General features: G+C 39.4%; 1 protein-coding gene across 1 annotated transcript in view; it reads left to right on the top strand.

Annotated features, from left to right (window-relative positions):
* Positions 1-4,151: 4,151 nt before the first annotated feature.
* Positions 4,152-25,349, top strand: part of SNX4 (sorting nexin 4) — a 50,826-nt gene continuing 29,628 nt past the window's right edge. Inside the window, exons 1-5 of the mRNA XM_068976361.1 lie at positions 4,152-4,292; positions 17,469-17,590; positions 23,291-23,426; positions 23,504-23,653; positions 24,116-24,163. Coding sequence (XP_068832462.1) covers positions 4,152-4,292; positions 17,469-17,590; positions 23,291-23,426; positions 23,504-23,653; positions 24,116-24,163 — 597 coding nt within the window. The remainder of the gene's footprint in view (positions 4,293-17,468; positions 17,591-23,290; positions 23,427-23,503; positions 23,654-24,115; positions 24,164-25,349) is intronic.

The raw sequence follows: 25,349 nt of genomic DNA, 5'->3' as shown, positions 1-25,349 counted from the left end.
ACAACAACCGTCTCTTGCCTGTTTCTTGTTCACCTTTCTAAACATGTATTGGGACACGCTGCTTCTCAGGCAGGGGTAAGATCCCAGATACTGCTCTCTCTCCTGCGTCCTACCCTCCCTCATTTAATTCTATTCCTGAGTGTTCTCATTCGCAGCATGGCTTTCCCTTCACTTTGCTGCCCTCGGAACCACTGCTTTTTGAGGGTGGTTGGCTGAAAAAGGATAGGATCCCCCTCAGGAGGGTTGTACCTCTGATTAGTGACTTAAAGTGTTCCCTTGTGGCAGTCCACACAGCAAGGGGCAAATGATACCAGAAGTTCCAAGTAGAAGAGTCCATCTAAGACATCAATGTTTTAAACTGATTCGTGGTAATTTAAATTTTCTCACAAACGCAGCCTTCCTCCCCACTCCCCCCCTCCCACTTATACTGTCTATAAGAAACACTTTAAAGACACAGGTTGAAGATAACAAAATGGAAAAAAGATCTACCATGCAAACAAAACAAGTAACATTATAATACCTGGTGTGGCCATATGATATCAGATAAAATGGGCCTTAACGTACAGAGTATCCGTAGACAGACGCTTCTCCATGATAAAAGATCAATTCCATTAGAAATACACAATAATCGTAAGTTTGTATGTACTTAATAAACATCTTCAGAATACATGAAGCAGATGTCACCCACAATGACACTAAAATGAGAGATGGGAGTGGTTGGGGCTGGTTGCTGTTCAAGGAGAAGAAGGGTATAGTTTCAGAGGAAGAAGAACATGACCTTCACAGACCCTGAGGGGTTGGCCAGACACAGGAGGAGAATCCTGGGGAGGGGAGCACAGAACTTGGATGATGTGGAGCAAGAATGGGTGTTCTGAGATCCTAGGCTAATAGCAGAGCTCAATAAATATTTGTTAAACCCATGACAAAATGGGAGCTTAAATCACGCTATCCAGATGTAAGAAACTGAAGTTCCTCTGGCTGGTGAGGTGGGGAGTGTGTCCACATAGAAGGTGACTACACCACCCTGGCTAGATAACCCTGCTCCTGAGATTTTCCCATTCAGGCCCTCCCGGAGGGAAGTGCTGGGGTAGATACCGTTATCTGAATCAGAAGAATGGGGAACATCTGAAATCTCCACCGAGTTAGTCTTGGGCTCTTCTAGACTTTAACCAGTATAGTGACTTTACCTTCATAATCAAGGAAAGGTGCCTCAGGTCACTTATGCTAACCCCACGTCATCAAACGGGACTTAATATTTAACTTAATTACAGTTTCAGCTCTTCCCGAAATGGAATCAAACTTGTCAATCAGGAATTACTTGGTCAGTACTAGTGAGGTAATTTGTTCTTTAGACACTACTATCCTCAAAAGAAATGTGTCCTTAACACCAGCAGTTCAGTTTTTGCTGGTATAACTTCCTTGCCCTCGTTCCCTCCTAAGTCTTCCACTTTGTACAGCTCGTTGGAGTGCCTTTCTCTCTGCTTTGATGGGATGCTGCCTGATCCATGAATTGTTGAATAAAGCCAAAAAGATCCTCAAAGTTTGTTGTTGTTCAATCATTCAGTTGTGTCCGACTCTGCAACCCCATGGACTGCAGCACCCCAGGCTTCCCTGTCCTTTACCATTTCCTGGAGCTTGCTCAGACTCATGTCCATTGAGTCAGTGATGCCATCCAACAATTTCGTCCTCTGTCATCCCCTTTTTCTCCTGCTTTCAATCTTTCCCAGGATCAGGATCTTTTGCAGTGAGTTGGCTCTTTGCATCAGGTGGTCAAAGTATTGGACATTCAACATCAGTCCTTCCAATGAATATTCAGGGTTAATTTCTTTCAGAATTGACTGATTTGATCTCCTTGCTGTCCAAGAGACTCGCAGGAGTTTTCTCCAACACCACAGTTCAAAAGCATCAATTCTCTGGCACTTGACTTTCAAAGTTTACTCAGTTGAATTATGGTTTTTTAACACTACTCACTGCAAGGTGTGATGCTCAAGTCACCAGCCCAGAGCAATTATCCCAATGGCTCTAGGACTTAGTTTCCTGGGTATCTCAAAACTGGGAAAAGGGCACAGTATAACAGATACAGACAAAGGTCCATATAATCAAAGCTATGTTTTTTCAAGTAGTAACATACTGGTGTGAGAGTTGGACCATAAAGAAGGCTGAGCACCAAAGAACTGATGCTTTTGAACTGTGGTGCTAGAGTAGAGACTCTTGAGGGTCCCTTGGAGAACAAGGAGATCAAATCAGTCAATCCTAAAGGAAATCAACTCTGAATATTCATTGAAAGAACTGATGCTGAAGCTGAAACTCCAATACTTTGGCCACCTGATGAGAAGATCTGACTCATTGGAAAAGACCCTGGAGAGACTGAAGGTAAAAGAAGGGGACAGCAGATGATGAGATGGTTAGATAGCAACACTGACTCAATGGACATGAATCTGAGCAAATTCCTGGAGACAGTGAAGGACAGAAGAGCCTGGCATGTGTCAGTCCATGGGGTCTCAGTTGAACATCACTTAGCAACTGAATGACAAAAATTAACAGATACAAATCTGTCCCTGATATCTGTTTCTCCTATAATAAATTAATAAAGTCTTCTGATTTAAAAGTGGTTCCTGGAAATTCCTTGGTGGTCCAGTGGTTAGGACTCAGCACTATCACTGTGAAGGGCCAGGGTTGTTCAACACTTGGTGGGGAAATTAAGATTCCACAAGTCACACAGTGAGGCCACACACACACAAAAAAAAACCCTAAGAACTTGCCTAGCATGGATATTCCCTGAAAAACTGTTTCAATGCCTTGAAACATTCAAGCTTTGCTTATTCATTTGGCAGGGGTGGGTCTCTGTTGCTGCACATGGGCTTTTTCTGGTTGTGGTGCACAGGCTTCTCATTAGTGGCGTCTCTTGTTGAGCAAGACTTAGGCACATGGGCTTCAGTAGTTGCAGTACGGGGGCTCAGTTGCTCACCGGCATGTGGGATATTCCTGGATCAGGGATTGGATTTGTGTCCCTTGCATTGCAAGGTGGATTCTTAACCACTGGACCACCAGGGAAGTCCTAAATGCCTTTAAACATTTATTGAGTAAATGTCCTAGGCTTGGTAAGAAAGAACAAAAAATAGAGTCCTTGCTTTAAAGGAGTCTGAAGTCTAGTTGGGGCAGACAGACATAAATAAATAATTGTAAATTGTAAAGAAGTATGAAAAAGGTCGTAACTGATTTATGAACAAAGTGATATTAGCACTTGGACATAACCTGAGGTTTTAGGGATGAATGGGAAAAATCGCTACCATGCCAAAAGAAGGATCAGGAGGAGGAGAAAACTGCGTGTCACCGCTTCGAACAGCTAAGTTATTTGGACAGAAAGATCAGTTTCTCTCCTTGAAAAATTGACGACCAGACTTCCTATACAAGGTACTACAAAGTACCACAGTCTGGTACACCCAGTGAGCGTTTCCCGTCAGGTTATCACAGTGAATACTTGCCTAGGAAATAGGTTCCGAAAATTCAACCGAAGTGTTTATAGAAAATTATCAGATATCACCAGGGCTTCAAGAAACACTTGAAGATAGAACTCAAACACAGCTTCAGTTAAGCGCTTCACTTTTCTCAAACACTTGAAAAGTGTTTACCTTTTCCTGATTGTGTCACTCAACCTGGTGAAAATTAGTGAGTTACGCGGCTCTGATCTTTCTGGGTGTGTGTTTAGCGGGTGGGGGTGGGGCCAAAAAGGAACCAATGATGGCAGGTAAGATAAAAGGCCAAGAGGGAGACGTCAGATCACAGCCACTGATTTCTACCGATTTCAAGTTTTCTTTAGGTGATCACCAACCTGAGTGGTTCCAGCACCCACCCTGTCTTCACCTTCCCCTTGCCTTTCTGTCTTTCCCTCCACCGGTTCTCCCGGATTCCTGGGTCTCCTGGCTCCGGAGCTGACCACTTCCCGCGCAGGCCCGCCCTTCCCAAGTACCATCCCCAACTGCTGGCCTAGCCCAGGAGCGGTCTCAGTCTGCGTGGCCGTGAGCTGGCGCGGCGGGGCGGGGCGGCGCGGCCGCAGGCCGAGGGGGCGGGGCCTGGCCGGCGGCCGTGGGCGGGGCCGGTCCAGGCGAGGCGGCGCCGGCGCACTGTGTCCGCTGCGCTGAGCCGCAGCCATGGAGCAGGCAGTTCCCGACCCTGAGCGGCTTTTGCAGCCCGCGCCGCTGGAGCCGCTGAGCCACCCCGACGCTGGGCTGGAGTCCATGGTCGGTGAGGAAACGAAAGGGGCCCGGGACGAGGGCCCCGGGGACGGCACGGTGAGGAGAAGGGGCGGCAGAGCCCCCCCACCCCCGCGGCCTGGGGCGCGGCCTAGAGGGCGGAATGGACTGGTTTACGCTGACCGCGCGGGTGGGCTCGCTCGGCCGAGAGGCCCCGCGGCGACGGGGAAGCGGGGTGCAGTCAGTGTGGGGAGGCTTGGTGGGAAAAGGGGGTTCTGAGCAGGGGCGAGCGCCAGGGCTGCGGGACCGCAGGAAGGGTGAAGAGGGCGCGGCCGTGGGCGCGGCTCGGCGGGCGCGGGCGCGGGGCCCGGAAAGCGCCAGGCTGAGGCAGGTGCGGTTTCAGGGTCGGGAACCCCGGGGGGTTGGACCCGAAGAGGAACGCTGATGTTTCTGGCATCTGTAATTTGTGCGGAGGAGTAGGCTTAACCGTGGGCGGTGGCAGCGGTGTTTGAGAAAGAAGAGAATGGGGGACTTGAGGAACAAGTTTGGGGCACGAGGGTGTTTGGCTTGGTGCCACCATCGGGAGATGGAATAAAGTGTTAGAGTCAAGAAAAGGTACAAGTGAAAAAGATTTTTTTTGTTTGTTTGTGTGGTTTTAAATAGATTTTTAGTTGGAGGATAATAAAATTGCTTTACTATATTGTGTTGGTTTCTGCCACACAGGAACGTGAATCAGCCATAAGTAAGTATACATATGTCCCCTCCCTCTTGAACCTCCCCCCATCCAAAATCTTATTTGACTTGTAATTTTCTCATTTGGGGTCAGTGCTGTGTCTCCCAATGGAGATGTGTCATGGATATCCCATTTGTTGGCTTTGTGAAGCTCCTTTGATAGTGATTTTCATTTGCTTGACAGAAGGATGAAATGCATCATTTTATATTTGTAATTACTTTCATTCCAAAGTGTTTTCACGCATAATGCAAGATGAGTAGACCATGTTAAATAAAGTGATTTGGAAACTCAGTCGAGTACTTATCATCAGACCACGGTAATGAGCCTGTGCAGTGCTCATCCATTTTGGTTGGTTTTTTTCTGAAACAAGTTAACAATATAAAACTGCCCATCCTTGTGATAAATGGATAAAGAAAAGTTAAAAGTTGTTGGCTGACTGTAACTAGAAAGACAACTAGCTAGGAATTTCAACACTAGTTGAAGTTCAGCACTTCACCACTAGCTATTTTAACTAGCTAGGAGTCCAAGGTTTTGCCTACTTGGGGGAAATGTCGAGGTATAGGATAGCATGAAAACTTCTGTGGGTGAATTTTAAGTTTTTCATTTATTTTCTTCCTAAATTATAGAATTGTTTGTGGAGAGGTATCTTATATGAAATGTGAGAGCAGTGTGTGTATTCTGTAGTCCATAAACTTGACTCTTACATGAATTGCTTTTTTAATGCAGATTCTATTTGTGACTTAGTTTTTCTATTTCTTAAAAAAACAACTTTTACTGTGGAAGTTTATAATTAATGCAGAGAAGAGTCTCACAAAATAAAAACTAGTTTCTTTGAAACCTGTGTATATTCTCCTGTTACATCTGCTCCCTCGACCATAGAAGTAATTATATTCTGAATTTTGTATTAACAACTTTCTAGCTTTAAATATATATATAAATGTAAATGTCCCTAAACAACATGTTGTTTAGTTTTACTTCATTTTGAAATTTACATAATCAAACTAGTTTTACTATGACTTCCTTTTTTTGCTCTATACTGTTTTGGGGATTCACCCAAAATGTCACTTAGTTTGTTTTTATACTCATGACTCTATAGTATACCATTTTGTAGGTATTCTACAGTTGATTTCTCTTTTCCTCGTTTTACAGACATTAGGGTTGTTTCAAGATTCTTGCTGTTCCTGAAAGATTACTACCACTATGAACTTCTTACATGTAAGAAATACATAGTGCAAGTGTCTATAAACTTAAAAGTGGAATTGTTGGATCATAGGGTGGTAGCATAAGACATGGAGAAGACAATGGCACCCCACTCCAGTACTCTTGCCTGGAAAATCCCATGGACAGAGGAGCCTGGTAGGCTGCAGTCCATGGGGTCGCTAAGAGTCGGACAGGACTAAGCGACTTCCCTTTCACTTTTCACTTTCATGCACTGGATAAGGAAATGGCAACCCACTCCAGTGTTCTTGCCTGGAGAATCCCAAGGACAGGGGAGCCTGGTGGGCTGCTGTCTATGGGGTCGCACAGAGTCGGACACGACTGAAACGTGTCTGACTGAAACAGCAGCAGCATAAGACATAGAGGTGTGTGTGTGTGTGCGCGCACGCACGTGTGTGCTCAGCCACTCAATCATGTTTGACTTTGCGACCCCATGGACTGTAGCCCACTAGAATTTTCTAGGCAAGAATATTGGAGTGGGTTGCTGTTTCCTACTCCAAGGGATTTCCCTACCCAGGGATTGAACCCAGGTCTCTTGCATGGGCAGGCAGATTCTTCAGCAGTGTGCCACCTGGTAGCACTGTAGCATAGTAAGTAGTGCCAGGTTGTTTGCTAGAGTGAACATGCCAGTTTGTATTCGCATCAGTAGTGCCTGCTGCTGTCTGTCCTTATCAGCACTTAATATTTTCAGACTTGAAGTTACTTGCCAACCATATGGATATGTGTTAAAGCAATTTTAGATTGTTTCAAAGGGTGAGAATCATATCTTTCGTTAGCTGCATTGTGAGTTTAATTTTGATAATGACTGAACATTTTGGTAATTTTTTTTTGTGACAGCCTTTGGATGGTTAACTAATATGAAGTTGCAACTATAGTATAAAATCCATTTGTGTGAAGTGATTATAAATATCTCATTTAAAATAAAAAACCTGTGTTCAGTTTAAGATATTTGAAATCCCAAAGATGCCATCATACAGTAAAAGTTGTAGTTATGTAATATTATCTGACTTTTAAATGTGTGATAAGAGACCATTTGAGATTGCCCAAGCTTAGGGTTTCCTCAAACAATGATTTAGTAATTTATAGAGATAATTTAGTAATTTTTAGAAATACAAGCCATTTGGACAAATATTTCAGAATCATCTGGAGCTTATCAACACACACATGTGCATCCACATACACTCTATATGTTGTCCCCTCCTTCTAAAAGTCTGCAGTCTCAGAAGATCTACTCCTTGTCCTGTTTCTGTCCCCTCTTCCACTCTAATCCATCCATAGTTGAGAAGTATTGCAGTAACCATAGCCATGTTGCCACTGTTACTGGTAGATAGGAATGTGGTCTGGGCAGACAGGTAAATTACATTTGTTTGTGCTAGACACTGTGAGGCTCTACTTTTCATTTAATTTTCAAAATTACTCCCAAAAGACAAAAGACATACAGAGATAAGGAAGCAGAAGCTCTGAGAGAAGTAATTTGGCCAAAGTCACAAACTAGTGACATGACTGGGATTTGGGCCCAAGTCTTTGTGGCTTTGACATCAGTGCTCTGTTCATGAAACCATAAAGCTTCACTCCCTGCCCCCTCACCACCAAGAAAAAAAAAAGATTAAAAATAGTCTTGTAAATTGTAAAATACTATACTTAAATATTTTTTTGTTTTATTAAGATTCAAGTTGTTATTTTAAGAAGAAAAGAGCTCTGAATAATATGTTGACTTATCAATAACTTTTTCACCATAAAAGCATATATACTGATAGTGTGGAGAAATGACAAAAAGCCTCATCAGCCTTATTTTTGACTCTGCAGTTTGGTTGGAGAGAAAATTGTGCTAGTTGCCCCACACCGAGGGATAGTGGAAACATGCACTGCCAAGGTGATCTTTTCCAGTTTTAAACATCCCTAATTTTAACATTCTTTAAATTCGGTTGTAAACTCTCATTCTCTTGTTTTTGTTTCTGTGAGTCTTCGTCCTCTTCCTTTCCAATGTCTGGTTAGAAGTTTCCCTTTCTTTCTGTACTTTTTCCTTACGAGGAAGAGTGTATTTTTTTTAAAGTGTTGTTGGTTTTATTTAAAGAAGTTTGGAATATGAAGAATGAGGGAGGACCACAATCTTCAAGAGAGTAGCAGTCAGTCCTGGCGAGGACGCAGCAAGGGAATGGGGGTAAAAATGCTGCTTTTTTTGGGCTGGAAAATTCCATTGAGTTGGCAGTTAACAGTATTTGCTCAGAGAACCGCTGCCTGAGGTATTCATAGTGTCTTTTCTTTTGTAGGGAGGATTCTTTAGGCTTCTGGAGTGCTCCTGGGGCTAAGAGTGCTTCAGCAGCCATTGCTTGAACAGTGCCTGTACACTGTTAGTTCCTTCACAGGTTGGCAGCAGAAAGCTGAGTGAAGGAGTCCAGAAGTGAGTGGAGGAAGGTTTGAGACATTTGTGGTAAAGATAATATGAAAAAGGAAATGTATAGGCAGAGTTACAGAATTTATCAGCTTAGGGCTTCCCTGGTACCTCAGCTGGTGAAGAATCCGCCTGCAGCGCAGTAGACCCCGGTTCAATCCCTCAGTCGGGAAGATATCCTGGAGGAGGGCACGGCAACCCCCTCCTGTATTCTTGCCTGGAGAGCCTCCGAGGATAGAGGAGCCTGGCGGGCCACAGTCATGGGGTTGCAAAGAGTCGACACGACTGAGCGACTAAGCACACACAGCACAGGAGATTATTAAATAATTCTCAAGAATTGCTTTCCTCACTTTCTACTTCAGCAGTTCTGTTATTTTTTGAAGGCAACTCATGGTGCAGAATGCGTTTTAAATCATAGTCAGTACACATGTACTTGTGTACATAGGCACTGTTTCAAGTCAGTCATGGCCCACTCTGACCCCAGGGACTTTAGCCCACCAGGCCTCTGTGACCATGGGATTTCCCAGACAAGAGTACTGGAGTGGGTTGCCATTCCCTTCTACAAGGGACCATCCAATCCAGGAATTGGACCTGTGTCTCCTGCTTTGCACGTGGATTCTTTATGCTGAACCACCAGCCCCCTATTTACCATGGGAATAAGATATTTGCATTTATTATCTACTTTTTATTAAAAAAATTTTTTTTGATGTGGACTATTTTTGAAATCTTTACTGAATTTGTTACAGTATTACTTGTTTTTTGTTTTTTTGGCCACAAAGCTTGTAGGATCTTAGCTTCCTGACCAGGGATTGAATCTGTGCCAGCTGCATTGAAAGGCGAATTCTTAAGTACTGGTCCACTAGGGAAGCCCCTGCATTTATTATCTTAACTGACTCTATTTTTAGCTGATTTTTTTCTGTTATAGTTTATGCTTTCTTATTTTGGTTTCTGTTTTTGGATTTTCCTTTGTGGACCATAGTTTCTTTCGTTTTATCCTCTATAATTTTGAAGGCATGTCTTTTTTTTTTCTTCCTCAAGACATAATTGAGACAGATTATTTATGTAAATATAATGCCATTAAATTTTTGAAGTAATTAATAGAAAGGATCTCAAATTTATAACCAAGTACAGTACAAAGAATTGTTTCCCTTGAAATATTTGAGAATAAACTGCTGTTTATCTCATCCTCAGAACATTTAGTATATATTTCAAGGGCAAAAAAGGACATTTGATATAATCACAGAGCCGCTGTCAAAAGCATTGATAAATTATTATCTAATCCTCAGACTTCATGTAAGTTTTGCCAGTTGTACCAACAGTGTTCTTCAGAACAAAATAATTCAGCCCAGACTCAAGTATTACATTTAGTTGCATTGTCTCTTTAGTCTCCTCCAATCTGAAAGTGTTTCTTGGTCTTTGCTTTCATGACTTTGACCCGTTTGTATATTCAGTTCAGTTCAGTTCAGTTCAGTCACTCAATCGGGTCCTACTCTTTGCGACCCCATGAATCGCAGCATGCCAGGCTCCCTGTCCATCACCAACTCCTGGAGTTCACTCAAACTCACGTCCATTGAGTCGGTGATGCCATCCAGCCATCTCATCCTCTGTCGTCCCCTTTTCCTCCTGCTCCCAATCCCTCCCAGCATCAGAGTCTTTTCCTGTGAATCAACTCTTTGCCTGAGGTGGCCAAAGTACTGGAGTTTCAGCTTTAGCATCATTCCTTCCAAAGAACACCCAGGGCTGATCTTTAGAATGGACTGGATGGATCTCCTTGCAGTCCAAGGGACTCTCAAAAGCCTTCTCCATCACCACAGTTCAAAAGCATCAATTCTTTGGCGCTCAGCCTTCTTCACAGTCCAACTCTCACATCCATACATGACCAGTGGAAAAACCATAGCCTTGACTAGATGGACCTTTGTTGGCAAAGTAATGTCTCTGCTTTTCAATATGCTGTCTAGGTTGGTCATAACTTTTCTTCCAAGGAGTAAGCGTCTTTTAATTTCATGGCTGCAGTCACCATCTGCAGTGATTTTGGAGCCCAAGAAAATAAAGTCTGACTCTGTTTCCACTGTTTCCCCATCTATTTCCCAAGAAGTGATGGGACCAGATGCCATGATCTTCGTTTTCTGAATGTTGAGCTTTAAGCCAACTTTTTCACTCTCCTCTTTCACTTTCATCAAGAGGCTTTTTATTTCCTCTTCACTTTCTGCCATAAGGGTGGTGTCATCTGCATATCTGAGGTGATTGATATTTATCCTGGCAATCTTGATTCCAGCTTGTGCTTCTTCCAGCCCAGCGTTTCTCATGATGTACTCTGCATAGAAGTTAAATGAGCAGGGTAACAATATACAGCCTTGACGTACTCCTTTCCCTATTTGGAACCAGTCTCTTGTTCCATGTCCAGTTCTAACTGTTACTTCCTGACCTGCATACAGATTTCTCAAGAGGCAGGTCAGGTGGTCTGGTATTCCCATCTCTTTCAGAATTTTCCACAGTTTATTGTGATCCACACAGTCAAAGGCTTTGATATAGTCAATAAAGCAGAAATAGATGTTTTTCTGGAACTCTCTTGCTTTTTTGATGATCCAGTGGATGTTGGCAATTTGATCTCTGGTTCCTCTGCCTTTTCTAAAACCAGCTTGAACATCTGGGAGTTCACGGTTCATGTATTGCTGAAGCCTGGCTTGGAGAATTTTGAGCATTACTTTACTAGCGTGTGAGATGAATGCAGTTGTGTGGTAGTTTGAGCATTCTTTGGCATTGCCTTTCTTTGGGATTGGAATGAAGACTGACCTTTTGTATATTAGCAACCAGTTATTTTTGTAGAATGCCCTTCACTTTGGGTTTGCCTGATGTTTTCTAGTGGTTAAATTCAGGTTATGCTTCTTTGGCAGAAATTGCCACTAACGTGATGCCGTGTTCCTCTAATTGCTTCTTACCAGTTTGCACATGATTCAGGTTTGATCACTTTCTCTGCTAGTCTTCTCCAGTATAAAGTTTCTCTTTTCCTCTTTGTGATTAACGTTTTGGGGATACACTTTTTTTTTCCTTTCTGTTTTATTGAGGTCTAATTGGCATACACAACTATATGTGTTTAAGGCATACAATATAGTGATTGGACTTACATTCATCATGAAATGAACGTCCATCATCTCATATAGATACAATATTAAGAAATACAAAAAATACATTTTTTTTTTGTGACGAGAATGCTTAAGGTTTACTTTCTTAGCAATTCTTGTAAATAACATACATCAGTGTTAATGTATCATGTTGTACATTATATCCCTAGTACTCTTTATAACTTTGTACCTTTTAATTCTTTCATCCAGTTTCTTTTTTCCCCATCCCCTGCCTCTGGTAACTACAGATCTTATCTCATTTTGTGAAGACATACTTTGAAACTAGAAAAGTACTTTGTTCCTCATCAAAATCTCTATTTACTTGTCTGTTTCATTATGGACTTGTGGGTTTTATTTTTTAAACTTTATTAAGATATGATTTATATATCATAAAATTCCCTCTGTATGTATATAAATTCAGTAATTTGTAGTAAGAGCTTCACTGGTGCCTCAGATGTAAAGAATCTTCCTGTAATGCAGAAGACCTGGGTTTGATCCCTGGGTCAGGAAGATCCTCTGGAGAAGGAAATGGCAACCACTCTAGTATTCTTGCCTGGAGAATTGCATGGACAAAGGAGCCTGGCCAGCTACAGTCCATGGGGGTCTCAGATTTGCAGAATTGCACCACCATCACTACAACCCAGTTTTTGAACTTTTCTGATTTTTTTTAAATTACTGAATAGCATTCAGTTTTATGGATGTATCACTTTTTGTTTATTCACCATTTGATGCAAGTTGGGGTTATTTTCAGCTTTCATATTATGAATATTATTGCTGTGATGAATATTCATTCACGTTCAAGTCTTTGTGTGGATGTATGTTTACATTTCTCTTGAGTTAAATTTGTAGCAGTATAATTGCTGGGTTATATGGTAAGTTTTAACTTTTTGTTGTAAGAAACTGCCACTGTTTTCCTGAGTGTCTGTACCATTTAACATTACCAAGAGCAATTATGAGGCTCACTTTTCTCCACACCCCTGCCAGTACTTGGCAGTGTCTGTCTTTCTGATTATAACCATTCTAGTGGATATGAAGTGGTTTTAATTTGCATTTTTTAAATGACTGATGGTGTTGAACATCTTTTCATGTGCTTATTTCTATTTGCATATCTTTTTTGGTGAAATTCTATTCAGGTCTTTTACTTATTAAAATTGGGTGGTTTTTCTTTTTATTGAAGGTGCTTCCCTCGTGGCTTAGCGGTAAAGAATCTGCCTGCCAGTGCAGGAGACGCAGGTTCTGTCCCTGGGTTGGGAAGATCCTCTGGAGTAGGAAATGGCAACCTGCTCCAGTCATCTTGGCTGGAAGATTCCATCTACAGAGGAGCCTGGTGGACTGTAGTCCATGGGGTCACAGAGTCGGACACGACAGAGCACATAGGCACATGTTGTTCAGTTATTCTGGATTTTTTTTTTGAATCAAATAGTGAGATTTGCAGATACTTCCCCTGGGCCATGGCTTTTTACTTTTCTTAATGATACCTTTGAAAGTTTAGCAATAGTTTTTAATTGTGATGAAGACTAGGAGATCAGGTTTTTGTTTTCCTTTTATAGATTGTGCTTATCTAAGAATGCTTTGCTTATCCCAGGATCATGTTTTTTTTTTGTCTTTTTTTTGAAATTACCCCAGATGGCTTATGGATCTTAGTTCTCTGACCAGGAATGGAACCTGGGTCCTTGGTGGTGAAAGCATATGAATCCTAACCACTGGATTGCCAGGGAATTCCCCAGGTTTCGCGTTTACATCTGAGAATGTAAACTGTTTTGAGTTAATTTCTGTGTACAATGTGAGTAAAGGGTCTAGTTCTAGGGTTTTTTCCTTGGTCTGTGGCTACTCAGTTGCCTCTGCACTATATGTTGAAAAGACTCTCTCTGTCAAATTGCCTTGGTGTGTTTATTAAAATCACTTGACCTTAAATGTAAGGGTTTATTTCTGGATTCTCAATTCTGTTCCATTGATCCATTGATGTCTATGTCTATCCTGCCAGTGCCCCCACTGTCCTTATTAGTTTAGCTTTTTAATAAATTTTGAAACGAGATAGTATAGATCCTGCAACTTGTTATTTTTCAAAACTATTTTGGCTATTCTAGGTCCTTTGTATTTCCATATAAATTGTAGGAACAGAGCATCAATTTCTACAAACAACACCACCACCACAAAAATCCCTTCTGGATAAAGTTATCTTTAAAGGAACAGTGTGTTAGTATTTTTATAATATTTCAAGCATTCTATATCCATGATGCTCCTTTGTCATTTGGCCTTTATATTATTGTGAAATCTAGGGCAAATCTGGTCTTTATTCTTTGGTAGTGATTGTGCTTTTTATTTTCCTGCCTTAATTTTTTAGCATTTTTTTCCTCTATGCTGAAGATGTTTAATTTTCTAATTCATTATACATGGACCACATGCCTTTCAATTTGGAGCTGTGGAAATATTTTTCAATCCAGAAAGAGTTTTTGTTTGTTTCTTTTTTATTATACTGGTGATTATTATTTCTGTTCTGTTTCTTCTGATTTCTTTTTTAAGAACTATTATTTAAGCATTGGTTCTTCATTTTCCTTTTTTAAAAAATCATCTTTCATCATTTTCACTTTTCTGGATGGTGAGAATTCCTCAAGCAAACTCAACCACTGAACTCTGCACTTTGAAACGCTGAACTCAAGCACTTTGTTTCAGTTATCTTCTCACTGCTAATGACTGGCACTGTAGATACTCAGTAATCATTCAGTTACTGAATTAATAGTTTCTGTCATTCCTTTTATCACTGTTACCTGTCTTATGCTTGCTTTTACTGTTTCATTGTTTGCACCATTATTTGTTCATTTGTGGCTGCACTGGATTTTCATTGCGGTCATGGGCTTTCTTCTAGTTGTGACAAGGAGGTGCTGTTCCCTTCTTGTGGTTTTCAGGCTTCTCATTGCCGTGGCTTCTCTTGTTGCAGAGCACAGGCTCGAGGGCACATGGGTTCAGTAGTTGCAGTTTGAGGGCTCTATAGCGCGGGCTCCGTAGCTGTGGCACACAGGCCTAGTTGCCCCGCAGCACGTAGAATCTTCTTGGACCAAGGATCGAACCTGTGTCTTCTGCATTGGCAGATGGATTCTTATCCCCTGAGCCTCCAGGGAAGTCCTTGCAGTATTTTAAAACTTATAGTAGATTGATTTGGGGGGCTTGCCTGGTGGCTTAGATGGTAAAGAATCTGCCTGCGATGCAGGAGACCTAGGTTTGATCTCTGGGTTGGGAAGTTCATTGGAGAAAGGAATGACAACCCACTGCAATGTTCTTGCCTGGAATATCCCATGGACAGCAGAGCCTGGTGGGCTGTAGTCCATAGGTTCGCAGAATTGGGCATGACTGAAGTGACTTGGCACACACACACACACAGATTGATTTTTGCTCATTGACTTGGAAATAAAAAATTTCATCAGCCTTTTAAATATGTCCATCTTTTATATTTATTTGGTCTTAAGTCAGGTAGGAAGTAGTGATTCACCTATCAGGCATCTACATTTGGGATGTTATTCTTTGAATATAAGTATAGGATACAAGTGTAGCATCATTCTTTAATGATGTTCTTTACTCTGATGAGAAGTCCACTTTTAATTCATCTAAAGCATTGTGTTTCACCAATACAACATTGTAAATCAACTGTACTTCAATTTAAAAGTAAATACATAAAATATTCTCTCTCTCTTTAAAACACACTCCTAGTCTCATCTTCCAGTCATCAAGTTTATCCATTTCTAAATCTTTTGAATGTGTCCTTTTAACATGAGTTATGCTATTCTTGGCACCGTTTGTACTTTAATATGACAGTGTTAGCAATTTTATACCATCTACCAATCCCTGCTGGTATTTTTATGTGCCAGTCTTTAGTTTTTATGATAGTTGATTTTATACTTTTATTTTTCCCTTCTGTGTAATTATTTGGATGCCATAATGGGGTAAATTTATGATTCATGTGCACTATCTTTTTGGTGGGAAATAATTTATCAGTTTTTGATTCTAGAATTGAGAGAATTTTTCAGTGACGTACATGATGATAAATCAGTGCTTGGCTGTGGGCCAAAATTTTTTATATGTATAATCTCAACCAGTGAGGGGTCATAATCCTGATGTTGAGTGGTTTATGCTTATGTAATTTCTGGAGCTTTCTTTTAGTTGAATGATTTTTCTTTATCTTATTTTCTCTTTTAATACATGAACATAAAACTTGCAGTTTATAAAATTGTCTTGTTTGGCAACAGAGTAGTTTTGTTTTGGGTTCATTTTTAGTTCTCTATCCTTTATTTTCTTTTAGCATTTTTACCTCTTCCATTATTCTTAAGCGTTCTTGGGGTACTTTCTAAGCATGTCATCTTGATTCATCACTGATTTAATTTTGTGTATTGTCACATAGCTTATTCTGTCTTCATAGCACACAGATTTAATTCCTGTGTAAAGTATCATCATGGATTTTTATTGCATATCGCTTTTTCTTTTAACTTGTTGGTATATCCATCTTTTTACTTATATCTCTTCTTCACAAACCAGCCCCAACTGTAATGCAATACAGTGCTTTTTAATTAAAACCCACCTGTGAACTTTGAAAGTTCAGGGAGGAAGAAAAAGCAAGGGAACAAAAAGAAAAGCACAGCAGTTATCGCGTGGCCTCACTGTGTCTTTATTGTTTAAACTTGGAGCTAGTTTGGGTGTATTCAAGACCCCTCTTCAGTGGCAAGACTTCCCTGGTGGTTCAGATGGTAAAGCGTCTGCCTACGATGCCGGAGACCCAGGTTTGATCCCTGGGTTGGGAAGATCCTCTGGAGAAGGAAATGGCAACCCACTCCAGTACTCTTGCATGGAAAATCCCGTGGATGGAGGAGTGTGGTGGGCTACAGACCATGGGGTCGCAAAGAGTTGGACAGGACTGAGCGACTTCACTTTCACTTTCTTTCTTCAGTGGCACAAAGAACCTGTAAACTACCAAGTGATGTTGTTTGGTACAGACCTGGGGATGATCTAGCAAGAAAAGAAAGAAGTTTCCTGTTCTTAAAACCTGCTGTTTCAGATAGACAGGGTCCTGTGTATAGTACAGGGAACTCTATTCATTATCCTGTAATAAACTATAATCACAAATAATATGAAAAAGAATATATATTAAAGAATATCTTTGCTGTATACTAGGAACTAAGACAACATTGTAAATCAACTATACTTCAATAAAAAATGAATAAATCAATAAAAGCAATATTTATAAAAAAGAAAAACCTGCTATCTCACAGTGGAGCCTGTTAACCACTGCCAAAATTTTAGGCAAATTTATGATCAAATATGTGATGGCTCCTTTTTAAAAATGAACCTTCTTTTTAAAAACATTTAAAATTCAGCTTTAATTTTTAAAGCTGAAAATCTCATCTTTTGTCACATATCATTTTATATTTGATTTGAGTGGTAAAATGATGTCAGTATTGAGGATCATTCGTCTTTGTAAACAGTGTTTTTAAATTTTTTCTTATGTATTTCTATATAGATTTATTCTTGGTCATTTAAGTGCTATGTATACTTTTTATTTTAATTTTTTCTCCTATAATCATGCCTACATTTTAATAATTAAATCTATGGCACTTGCTAAAATAGCTTCTGGAAAAATTTAATGTGCTACATACTGATAAAAAGAGGGACATCATTTGCTGATGTTGTTGAGCAACCACTAGTAATGCAAGAGATATAAAAAAAGTAACCTGTGATACGTACTAATAATGGATTTGATTATAATAGCTGGGTTTTTTTTCAGTATCATTTAAAAAGTTTTTTGTTGTTCTATTTTTATTCAGATGACAGAAAATAATTTTTCATTGAAGAAGATTGAAATCAGTGTTTCAGAAGCAGAAAAGCGAACTGGAAGAAATGCCATGAACATGCAGGAAACGTATACTGCTTACCTCATTGAAACAAGGTGAGTGATGAGAATTATGTCTGAGGTTAGAAAGGGCTTTGGTAGCTGTTGATACAAATTCTGTTGTATAATGGAATCATTTACAGGTCATTGTCTTTTAGTTTCTTTACTTTTTAACAGTGACTAGATTTTCTTTTACTCTGGTACTCTTAGAGCTACATCTGAATGTATTTGTTTTGGAGGGAGAACGAAGGTTACTGGATGTTACTTGATGCTTGCTTTAGTGTCAGGTAACATCCAGATCCCATCCACATCACGGGCCTGCCCATGCGGGAGACACGGGTTCGTCCCTGGTTTGGGAAGATCCCACGTGCCTCAGAGTAACTAAGCTCATGTGCCACAACTACCGAGTCTGTGCTCGAGAGCTCGGGAGCCATGACTTCTGAGCCCATGTGCCACAACTACTGAAGCCCGGCCCCTAGAGCCTGTGCTCCACAGCAAGAGAAGCCGCTGTGCACGACAACTAGAGAAAGCCCACACAGCAGGGAGGACTCAGCACAGCCACAAATAAAGTTATTCATTTTAAAAACTCACCAGGAAAGTCTTTTACTTCATAAGGAAAAAGATAAATGAATTAAACTGTTTTGTCTAGAGAAAAGCAAAGGATGTGTGTGTGTGTGCGCTCACGTCTGACTCTTCGTGACCTACCAGGCTTCTCTGTCCGTGGGATTCCCAGGCAAGAATACTGGAGTGGGTTGCCATTTCCTTTCCCAGGGCCTCTTCCTGGCCACTTCCTGACCTAGGGATCGAGCCCACATCTCTTGTGTCTCCTGCATTGGCAGGTGGATTGTTTACCACTGCACCACCTGGGAATTTTGCTTATTATAAATAGTTTATATAAAGAATGTACCGACAAGTGCTTTTCTTTCTGTGAACTGAGAAGAAATGCTTTCAGTTAAAACAAATGGGGGGCTTCCCTGGTAGGCCATTGAGACCCACACTTCCATTGCAAGCTGTGCGGGTTTGATCCCTGGTTGGGGAAATCAGATCCCACATGCTGTGCAGTGTGGCCAAAATGTAAAAAAATTAATAAAGTATAGTCCATGTTTTTATAGAAAAGTAGAGGGACTTGCCTGGTGGGTCAGGAAAGTATCCTGCCCGTGTACATACATGCATATGTATCGGAGAGATTTTTAAGTTAATTTAAAAACAGTATGGTCCCATGAGAGGTTTTTTTTTTTTAAGTTAGCTATTTTAAAATATCATACTTTAGAAATTTGTATTGGCTCTAGCTTTTTAAGTAAATTCTTAAATTTAAAGCTAAAAAGGATATTTTTAGTATATGCCTGTTTCTTCATCCAGTTGAACAATGAAATTAGCTGTTGATTAGCTTTACTGCTAGAAGAACCTCTTGATTTCAATTATCTGGAATAATTTATAGCTGTTTACTCTTTATTTATTATAGTTGTTTACTCTTGACTTTGAAATGAATAGAGAATTATAATTCAAAAGTTGGAGTTAGAAGCGACCATACATGAGTAATATAGCTAGCCTCTGGATAAATATATAAGTGGATCATCAGTAAATAATGTGGTACACAAAAGGATATTGAGTTGACTTTCACACTTACATTTCATTTATTTTAAAACAGTGCTTCTTAAACTTTAAAATATATAGGAATCACTTGGAAAATTTGTTAAGCTACTGAATTTTGAGTGGAGTCCAGGAATTAATACATTTTGAGCTTAAGTTCCAAGTGTTTTTGAAGCAAATGAGCCATGGACTATAGTTTTATCTTTCAAATACAAAAGCTTTACATCTTAGGATAGTCAAATTTATCTTTTTTCTTTATGACTTATGTTTTCCCTGTCTTAAATTCTTGCCTATCCCATGTCATATACACGTCCACTTTGAGAAATACTGTTTATAAATAGATTATTTTGTCAGTACCATAACTGACCTTCAGCACCCACAGAACCCTGGAATTTATTATTTTGGTCATGTAGAATTCTTGCTGTAATTCAGTGTTAGGCAGAGTATCTTGGACACTATGAATATTGTTGAGCCTTGTCATTGACTAAAAGTTCAACTTTATCACATAGCTCATCTCTTCTCTAGACACAAGAAGAAAGTCAGTTTAGCAGTTGCCTGTTGTGTTACAGTTTAATAGATTAAGGATTAATAAGGCTAAGGTCATTGATTTTAGTTTTTCCAGAGATTTTTATGTTTTCCTGTTCATAAAGTGTGAACCCTTTTAAAACAGGTAAGAATATTGTTAAGTACTAATAGGTAAGAATGCCTCTTTGTCCTGGGAAGCTATATGGTGTTTTTACTTAATTCTTCTAATTTGTAAAGTAGGGCTAAAGATCCTAATACTTTGTCAAATTAAATGGTTTAAACAGTTAAATTTTATTTAAATATTGCATGTGAAACCACTTCAGTTCAGTTCAGTTGCTCAGTTGTGTCCAACTCTTTGTGACCCCATGAATCGCAGCACTCCAGGCCTCCCTGTCCATCACTAACTCCCGGAGTTCACTCAGACTCACGTCTATCGAGTCGGTGATGCCATCCAGCCATCTCATCCTCTGTCGTCCCCTTCTCCTCCTGCCGCCAATCCCTCCCAGCATCAGGGTCTTTTCCAATGAGTCAACTCTTTGCATGAGGTGGCCAAAGTATTGGAGTTTCAGCTTTAGCATCATTCCTTCCAAAGAACACCCAGGGCTGAAGGAGTTCAGAATGGACTGGTTGGATCTCCTTGCAGTCCAAGAGACTCTCAAGAGTCTTCTCCAACACGATAGTTCAAAAGCATCAATTCTTTGGTGCTCAGCTTTTTTCACAGTCCAACTCTCACATCCATACATGACCACTGGAAAAACCATAGCCTTGACTAGACGGACCTTTGTTGACAAAGTAACCAATAAAGTTTGGTTGGTCTAGGTTAAGCGGTCATAACTTTCCTTCCAAGGAGGAAGTGTCTTTTAATTTCATGACTGCAGTCACCATCTACAGTGATTTTGGAGCCCAAGAAAGTAAAGTCTGACACTGTTGCCACTGTTTCCCCATCTATTTCCCATGAAGTGATGGGACCAGATGCCATGATCTTCGTTTTCTGAATGTTGAGCTTTAACCCAACTTTTTCACTCTCTTTCAGTTTCATCAAGAGTTTTTTATTTCCTCTTCACTTTCTGCCATAAGGGTGGTGTCATCTGCATATCTGAGGTGATTGATATTTCTCCTGGCAATCTTGATTCCAGCTTGTGCTTCTTCCAGCCCAGCGTTTCTCATGATGTATTCTGCATAGAAGTTAAATAAGCAGGGTGACAGTATACAGCCTTGACGTACTCCTTTCCCTATTTGGAACCAGTCTCTTGTTCCATGTCCAGTTCGAACTGTTGCTTCCTGACCTGCATACAGATTTCTCAAGAGGCAGGTCAGGTGGTCTGGTATTCCCATCTCTTTCAGAATTTTCCACAGTTTATTGTGATCCACACAGTCAAAGGCTTTGGCATAGTCAATAAAGCAGAAATAGATGTTTTTCTGGAACTCTCTTGCTTTTTTGATGATCCAGTGGATGTTGGCAATTTGATCTCTGGTTCCTCTGCCTTTTCTAAAACCAGCTTGAACATCTGGGAGTTCACGGTTCACGTATTGCTGAAGCCTGGCTTGGAGAATTTTGAGCATTACTAGCGTGTAAGATGAGTGCAACTGTGTGGTAGTTTGAGCATTCTTTGGCATTGCCTTTCTTTGGGATTGGAATGAAAACTGACATTTTCTAGTCCTGTGGCCATTGCTGAGTTTTCCAAATTTGTTGGCATATTGAGTGCAGCACTTTCACAGCATCATCTTTCAGGATTTGAAATAGCTCAACTGGAATTCCCATCACCTCCACTAGCTTTGTTTGAAGTGATGCTTTCTAAGGCCCACTTGACTTCACATTCCAGGATGTCTGCTCTAGGTGAGTGATCATACCATCATGATTATCTTGGTTATGAAGATCTTTTTTGTACAGTTCTTCTGTGTATTCTTGCTACCTTTTCTTAATATCTTCTGCTTCTGTTAGGTCCATACCATTTCTGTCCTTTATCAAGCCCATCTTGGCATGAAATGTTTCCTTGGTATGTCTGATTTTCTTGAAGAGATCTCTAGTCTTTCCCATTCTGTTCTTTTCCTCTGTTTCTTTGCATTGATCGCTGAGGAAGGCTTTCTTATCTCTTCTTGCTATTCTTTGGAACTCTGCATTCAGATGCTTATATCTCTTATGTGTTATTAAATATTTGTTAAATGATTGGAAAAATGGGGTAGTTTTGTGGTTCAAAGAAAGTCTTCTCTGTGCTTTTAGGTGACTTCCGCTTACTTCTTTCTGTGGCCTTTGAAATGAAACAAACCGAAAACAACTTGTAGCAGCTCTTCTAACAGCCTTTAGATGTACTGCCTATAGGCTATATTTATCTACTTTTTAGCAAGATTGCGGCTCTGTTGGTAATGATTTTGAATAATTTGAATCTTGATATTAACCCAAGATATTTTTTTTTTAGCTGAAGTTGAAAATCTGAATTAGAAAAGTTTTAGTCAGCTAATGGTTAGGTCAACTCTTTAAAATGAATTATCATTTAATAATCCTCTATCTTGCCATTAAAGCCATTTGTATATTTTGAATTTCATATTATGTTTCCCTTTTTATTAATATACAGTGAATTAATGTAGCAAACTTAATATGTAAATAATAAAAACATTGAACATCTTGTGTTGAGCATGGCATGGTGTACACATTTTCTCCAGACTTTATTCCGAGACTGACTTAGCCTCTCTTCCTTTATACTGTACATGTACAAATGCACATTTTGGTTATATGTATGTTTCTTGGAGGATTTGTAAGTTATTTTCAATTAGGAAATGAGAAGGTTCAGATAATGTTTAGAAGACTGATGTTTTCTAATAGTCATTATGCTAGCAGAAATCATAAATAGTCAAAATAATTTCAAATAGTCTTTTTATGATTTTACCCAGCTTTCCCCCAATTTGAACTTCTGTATGGGTGACTATGGCATTGCCTGCAGCTCTTTATATTAAATACAAGACTAAAACTGATTCATTACTTCCCTTCTTGCCACTCTTTCAGAGTTCATTGACACTTTACTTTTGTGGATCTTTTCTGGTACTTGGATGCATCTGGTTCATTGATGATGTTAAATTGAGGGTTTTTGGTGTCACGGTCTTTGGCATGAATGTTGTTCTCTCGTGGTGGCAGTTGTTCTTTCATTGTGGCAATTAAAAATACTTTTTTCTTTAATGAAACACTGGTTTCATTGAAGTCTGGTGAAGCCAGACTTTCACTATATTGTAAAGCCAGCCATTATGTTAACTGAATTATTTTACATTGAGGCTTTTGTTGAGAAGAATATTCCTAATATGACTATTTCTCTCAAGTTCAGATAGGTTTTCTATAATGAAGTAAAGTGGTTAGGAGTGAGGGCTTGGGAATCAGACGGATCTGAGTGCTCTACCCACAAATCTTTGTGATTGAAGGAAAAGCATATACTGTGCCGCTGCTTCCTCATCTGTGAAATGGGGACAGTAATCCCTGCTTCACCAGGTGTGTTGTAGGGATTAAATAATACATGAAAAGTTCTCAGTCCCTGGTTCATAGCCCTCCTGGTTCATAAGCATTCAGTAAATGGAGTTATCAGTTTTAAAGGAGGTCGTATGCATGCATTTGTATTTTTTAAAAAATCACTAGAAATCTTATTCTGTCTTTTTCAGGTCAGTTGAACATAGTGATGGTCAGAGTGTCCTAACAGACTCACTGTGGAGGCGGTATAGTGAATTTGAGTTGCTGAGAAACTACCTTTTAGTTTACTATCCACATATTGTTGTGCCACCTCTACCAGAAAAAAGGGTAAGGAGTGAAATGGTGGTGTCGTTTAGAAGTCGTTAGCATTGAGACTATTCTTCATGACTGTTTTGTTTATCTAGGCAGAATTCGTTTGGCATAAACTCTCTGCTGACAACATGGACCCGGATTTTGTGGAAAGACGACGAATTGGTTTAGAAAATTTCCTCTTGAGAGTCGCTTCACATCCCATCCTTTGTAGAGACAAAATCTTCTATTTGTTTTTAACACAGGTATTTTTCTTTTATTTAGTCTTTTAAAAGATTTCATTTGACTTGGGATTTTAAAAATTTTAAATTGTGGACTGCTGCTTCTTAAGGATTCTCTTGGAGCCGCCCTTTGTTAATTTATATGTATTTTCATGGTTTGTTTTGTTTTGAATTTCCAAAGTATTATATCATTCTTTTGGCTAACATTTTTATACTTAAAGATACTAAAGATGGTACTTTTCGGTATCACTTAAATGGTATCAAAGTTAGTCTTTAGTTTTTTGAATCCTGGATCTGTAAAATTTTGAGGCTGTCTCTGGTAATCTTTTGGAATCTGGATTGTATGTGTAATTGTGCAATGAAAATAATTCTTTTTTAACCACTCTCCCCCATCTCCCATGAAAGAACAGAACGATGGGTATTTTATTTGGGATATTACTTATGGGCTATTTTACAGTGATATCTAAAGTTATCTTCAATTTTTAGGAAGGCAACTGGAAAGAGACAGTAAATGAAACTGGATTTCAGCTGAAGGTAAGGGTAATTGTATGAAATAATTTGTCATGTCCGTTTACACTTTATTGCACAGTGCCATGCCTTAATGGGTACTTGGTATTTATTGAATGAGTGAATGTTGGAAATAGGCTTTACATCTAATAACACTGGTAAAGTTTTAAAAGAAACAATGCAGTTTATTTTTGATCGGTGTAATTTTTGTTAATAGTGAGACTATAATGGGCATATTTATGTATACATTTAATTCTCTTGGGAAAGAACATTTTGAAGCAATAATTTAGGTATAAGCTATAGATTTTTCCCGCAGTATAGTCATATTATGCTTTTCATGGTTTTTTCTTCCCTCTGTCCTTATCACTGTCACTCTCAGTGGTGCCTGCATAATTGCTTACTCTATTAGATAGAAAAGACACTTGTAAAGGGTTGAACTTGGGTTTTCCTATCTTAGTAGGCTAAAAGAGGAGCCATCAGTCATGCTTATTTTGTATACTGAGACATGGTGGCCGATTTTGAGTGGGCATAGGATTCATTTTGTATCAGTGATACAGGTTTAATTAGCTTTTGATTGCTCATCATATTGATCATTAGAATTAGTGTTTGGGAATGGAACTGTTACCTAAAAATTAAAGAGCGTGTCAGTCATAAGATGACTACCCTCACTCTGCTCTGCTCTCCCCTCCCTCTGGTTTCCGAAAGTAATTTAGCACTGCAGATTTTTAAAAGTTTTCATCTTTTACATAAACAGAACAGGTAAGAAGAAAAAGTAATATAAATTCATAAACAGTTCATATGATATCACAATAACAGAAGTTCAATAGGTTTAGGCAGCAAGAACAGAATGTCTTTACAGTAATTTTAAGAACTAGAGATTTATGCATTGGCCTATAGGTATTTTAATTTTAACACAAAAAGGAGAAAACATTTTTTTCTGCACAGAAAATGTAATTAAGTATCTAATTTTGTCATAAACCAATTTTAACTTACTGGTTCAACTTATGAGTTATCTGAAACTTCAGATAACATGAAAAAATTAGTATTTTCTTAGCTGTAACTCACTGTGGTGCTCAAAAAGAGAATAATGGAATTTTAAAGATGATTTGAAATAACTCTGAACTTTAAAAAATTGTTTATATTTTGATAGAATTTTATGAGAACTAGTCCAGGATTTCTTAGGAGCTAATAATAAAGAAAAGAACAAACTAAA

The sequence above is a fragment of the Capricornis sumatraensis genome, chromosome 1, assembly GCF_032405125.1.
Source record: "Capricornis sumatraensis isolate serow.1 chromosome 1, serow.2, whole genome shotgun sequence".
Lineage (NCBI taxonomy): Eukaryota > Metazoa > Chordata > Mammalia > Artiodactyla > Bovidae > Capricornis > Capricornis sumatraensis.
The sequence above is the reverse complement of the archived record's forward strand: the minus strand, read 5'-3'. Positions and strand labels throughout refer to the sequence as shown.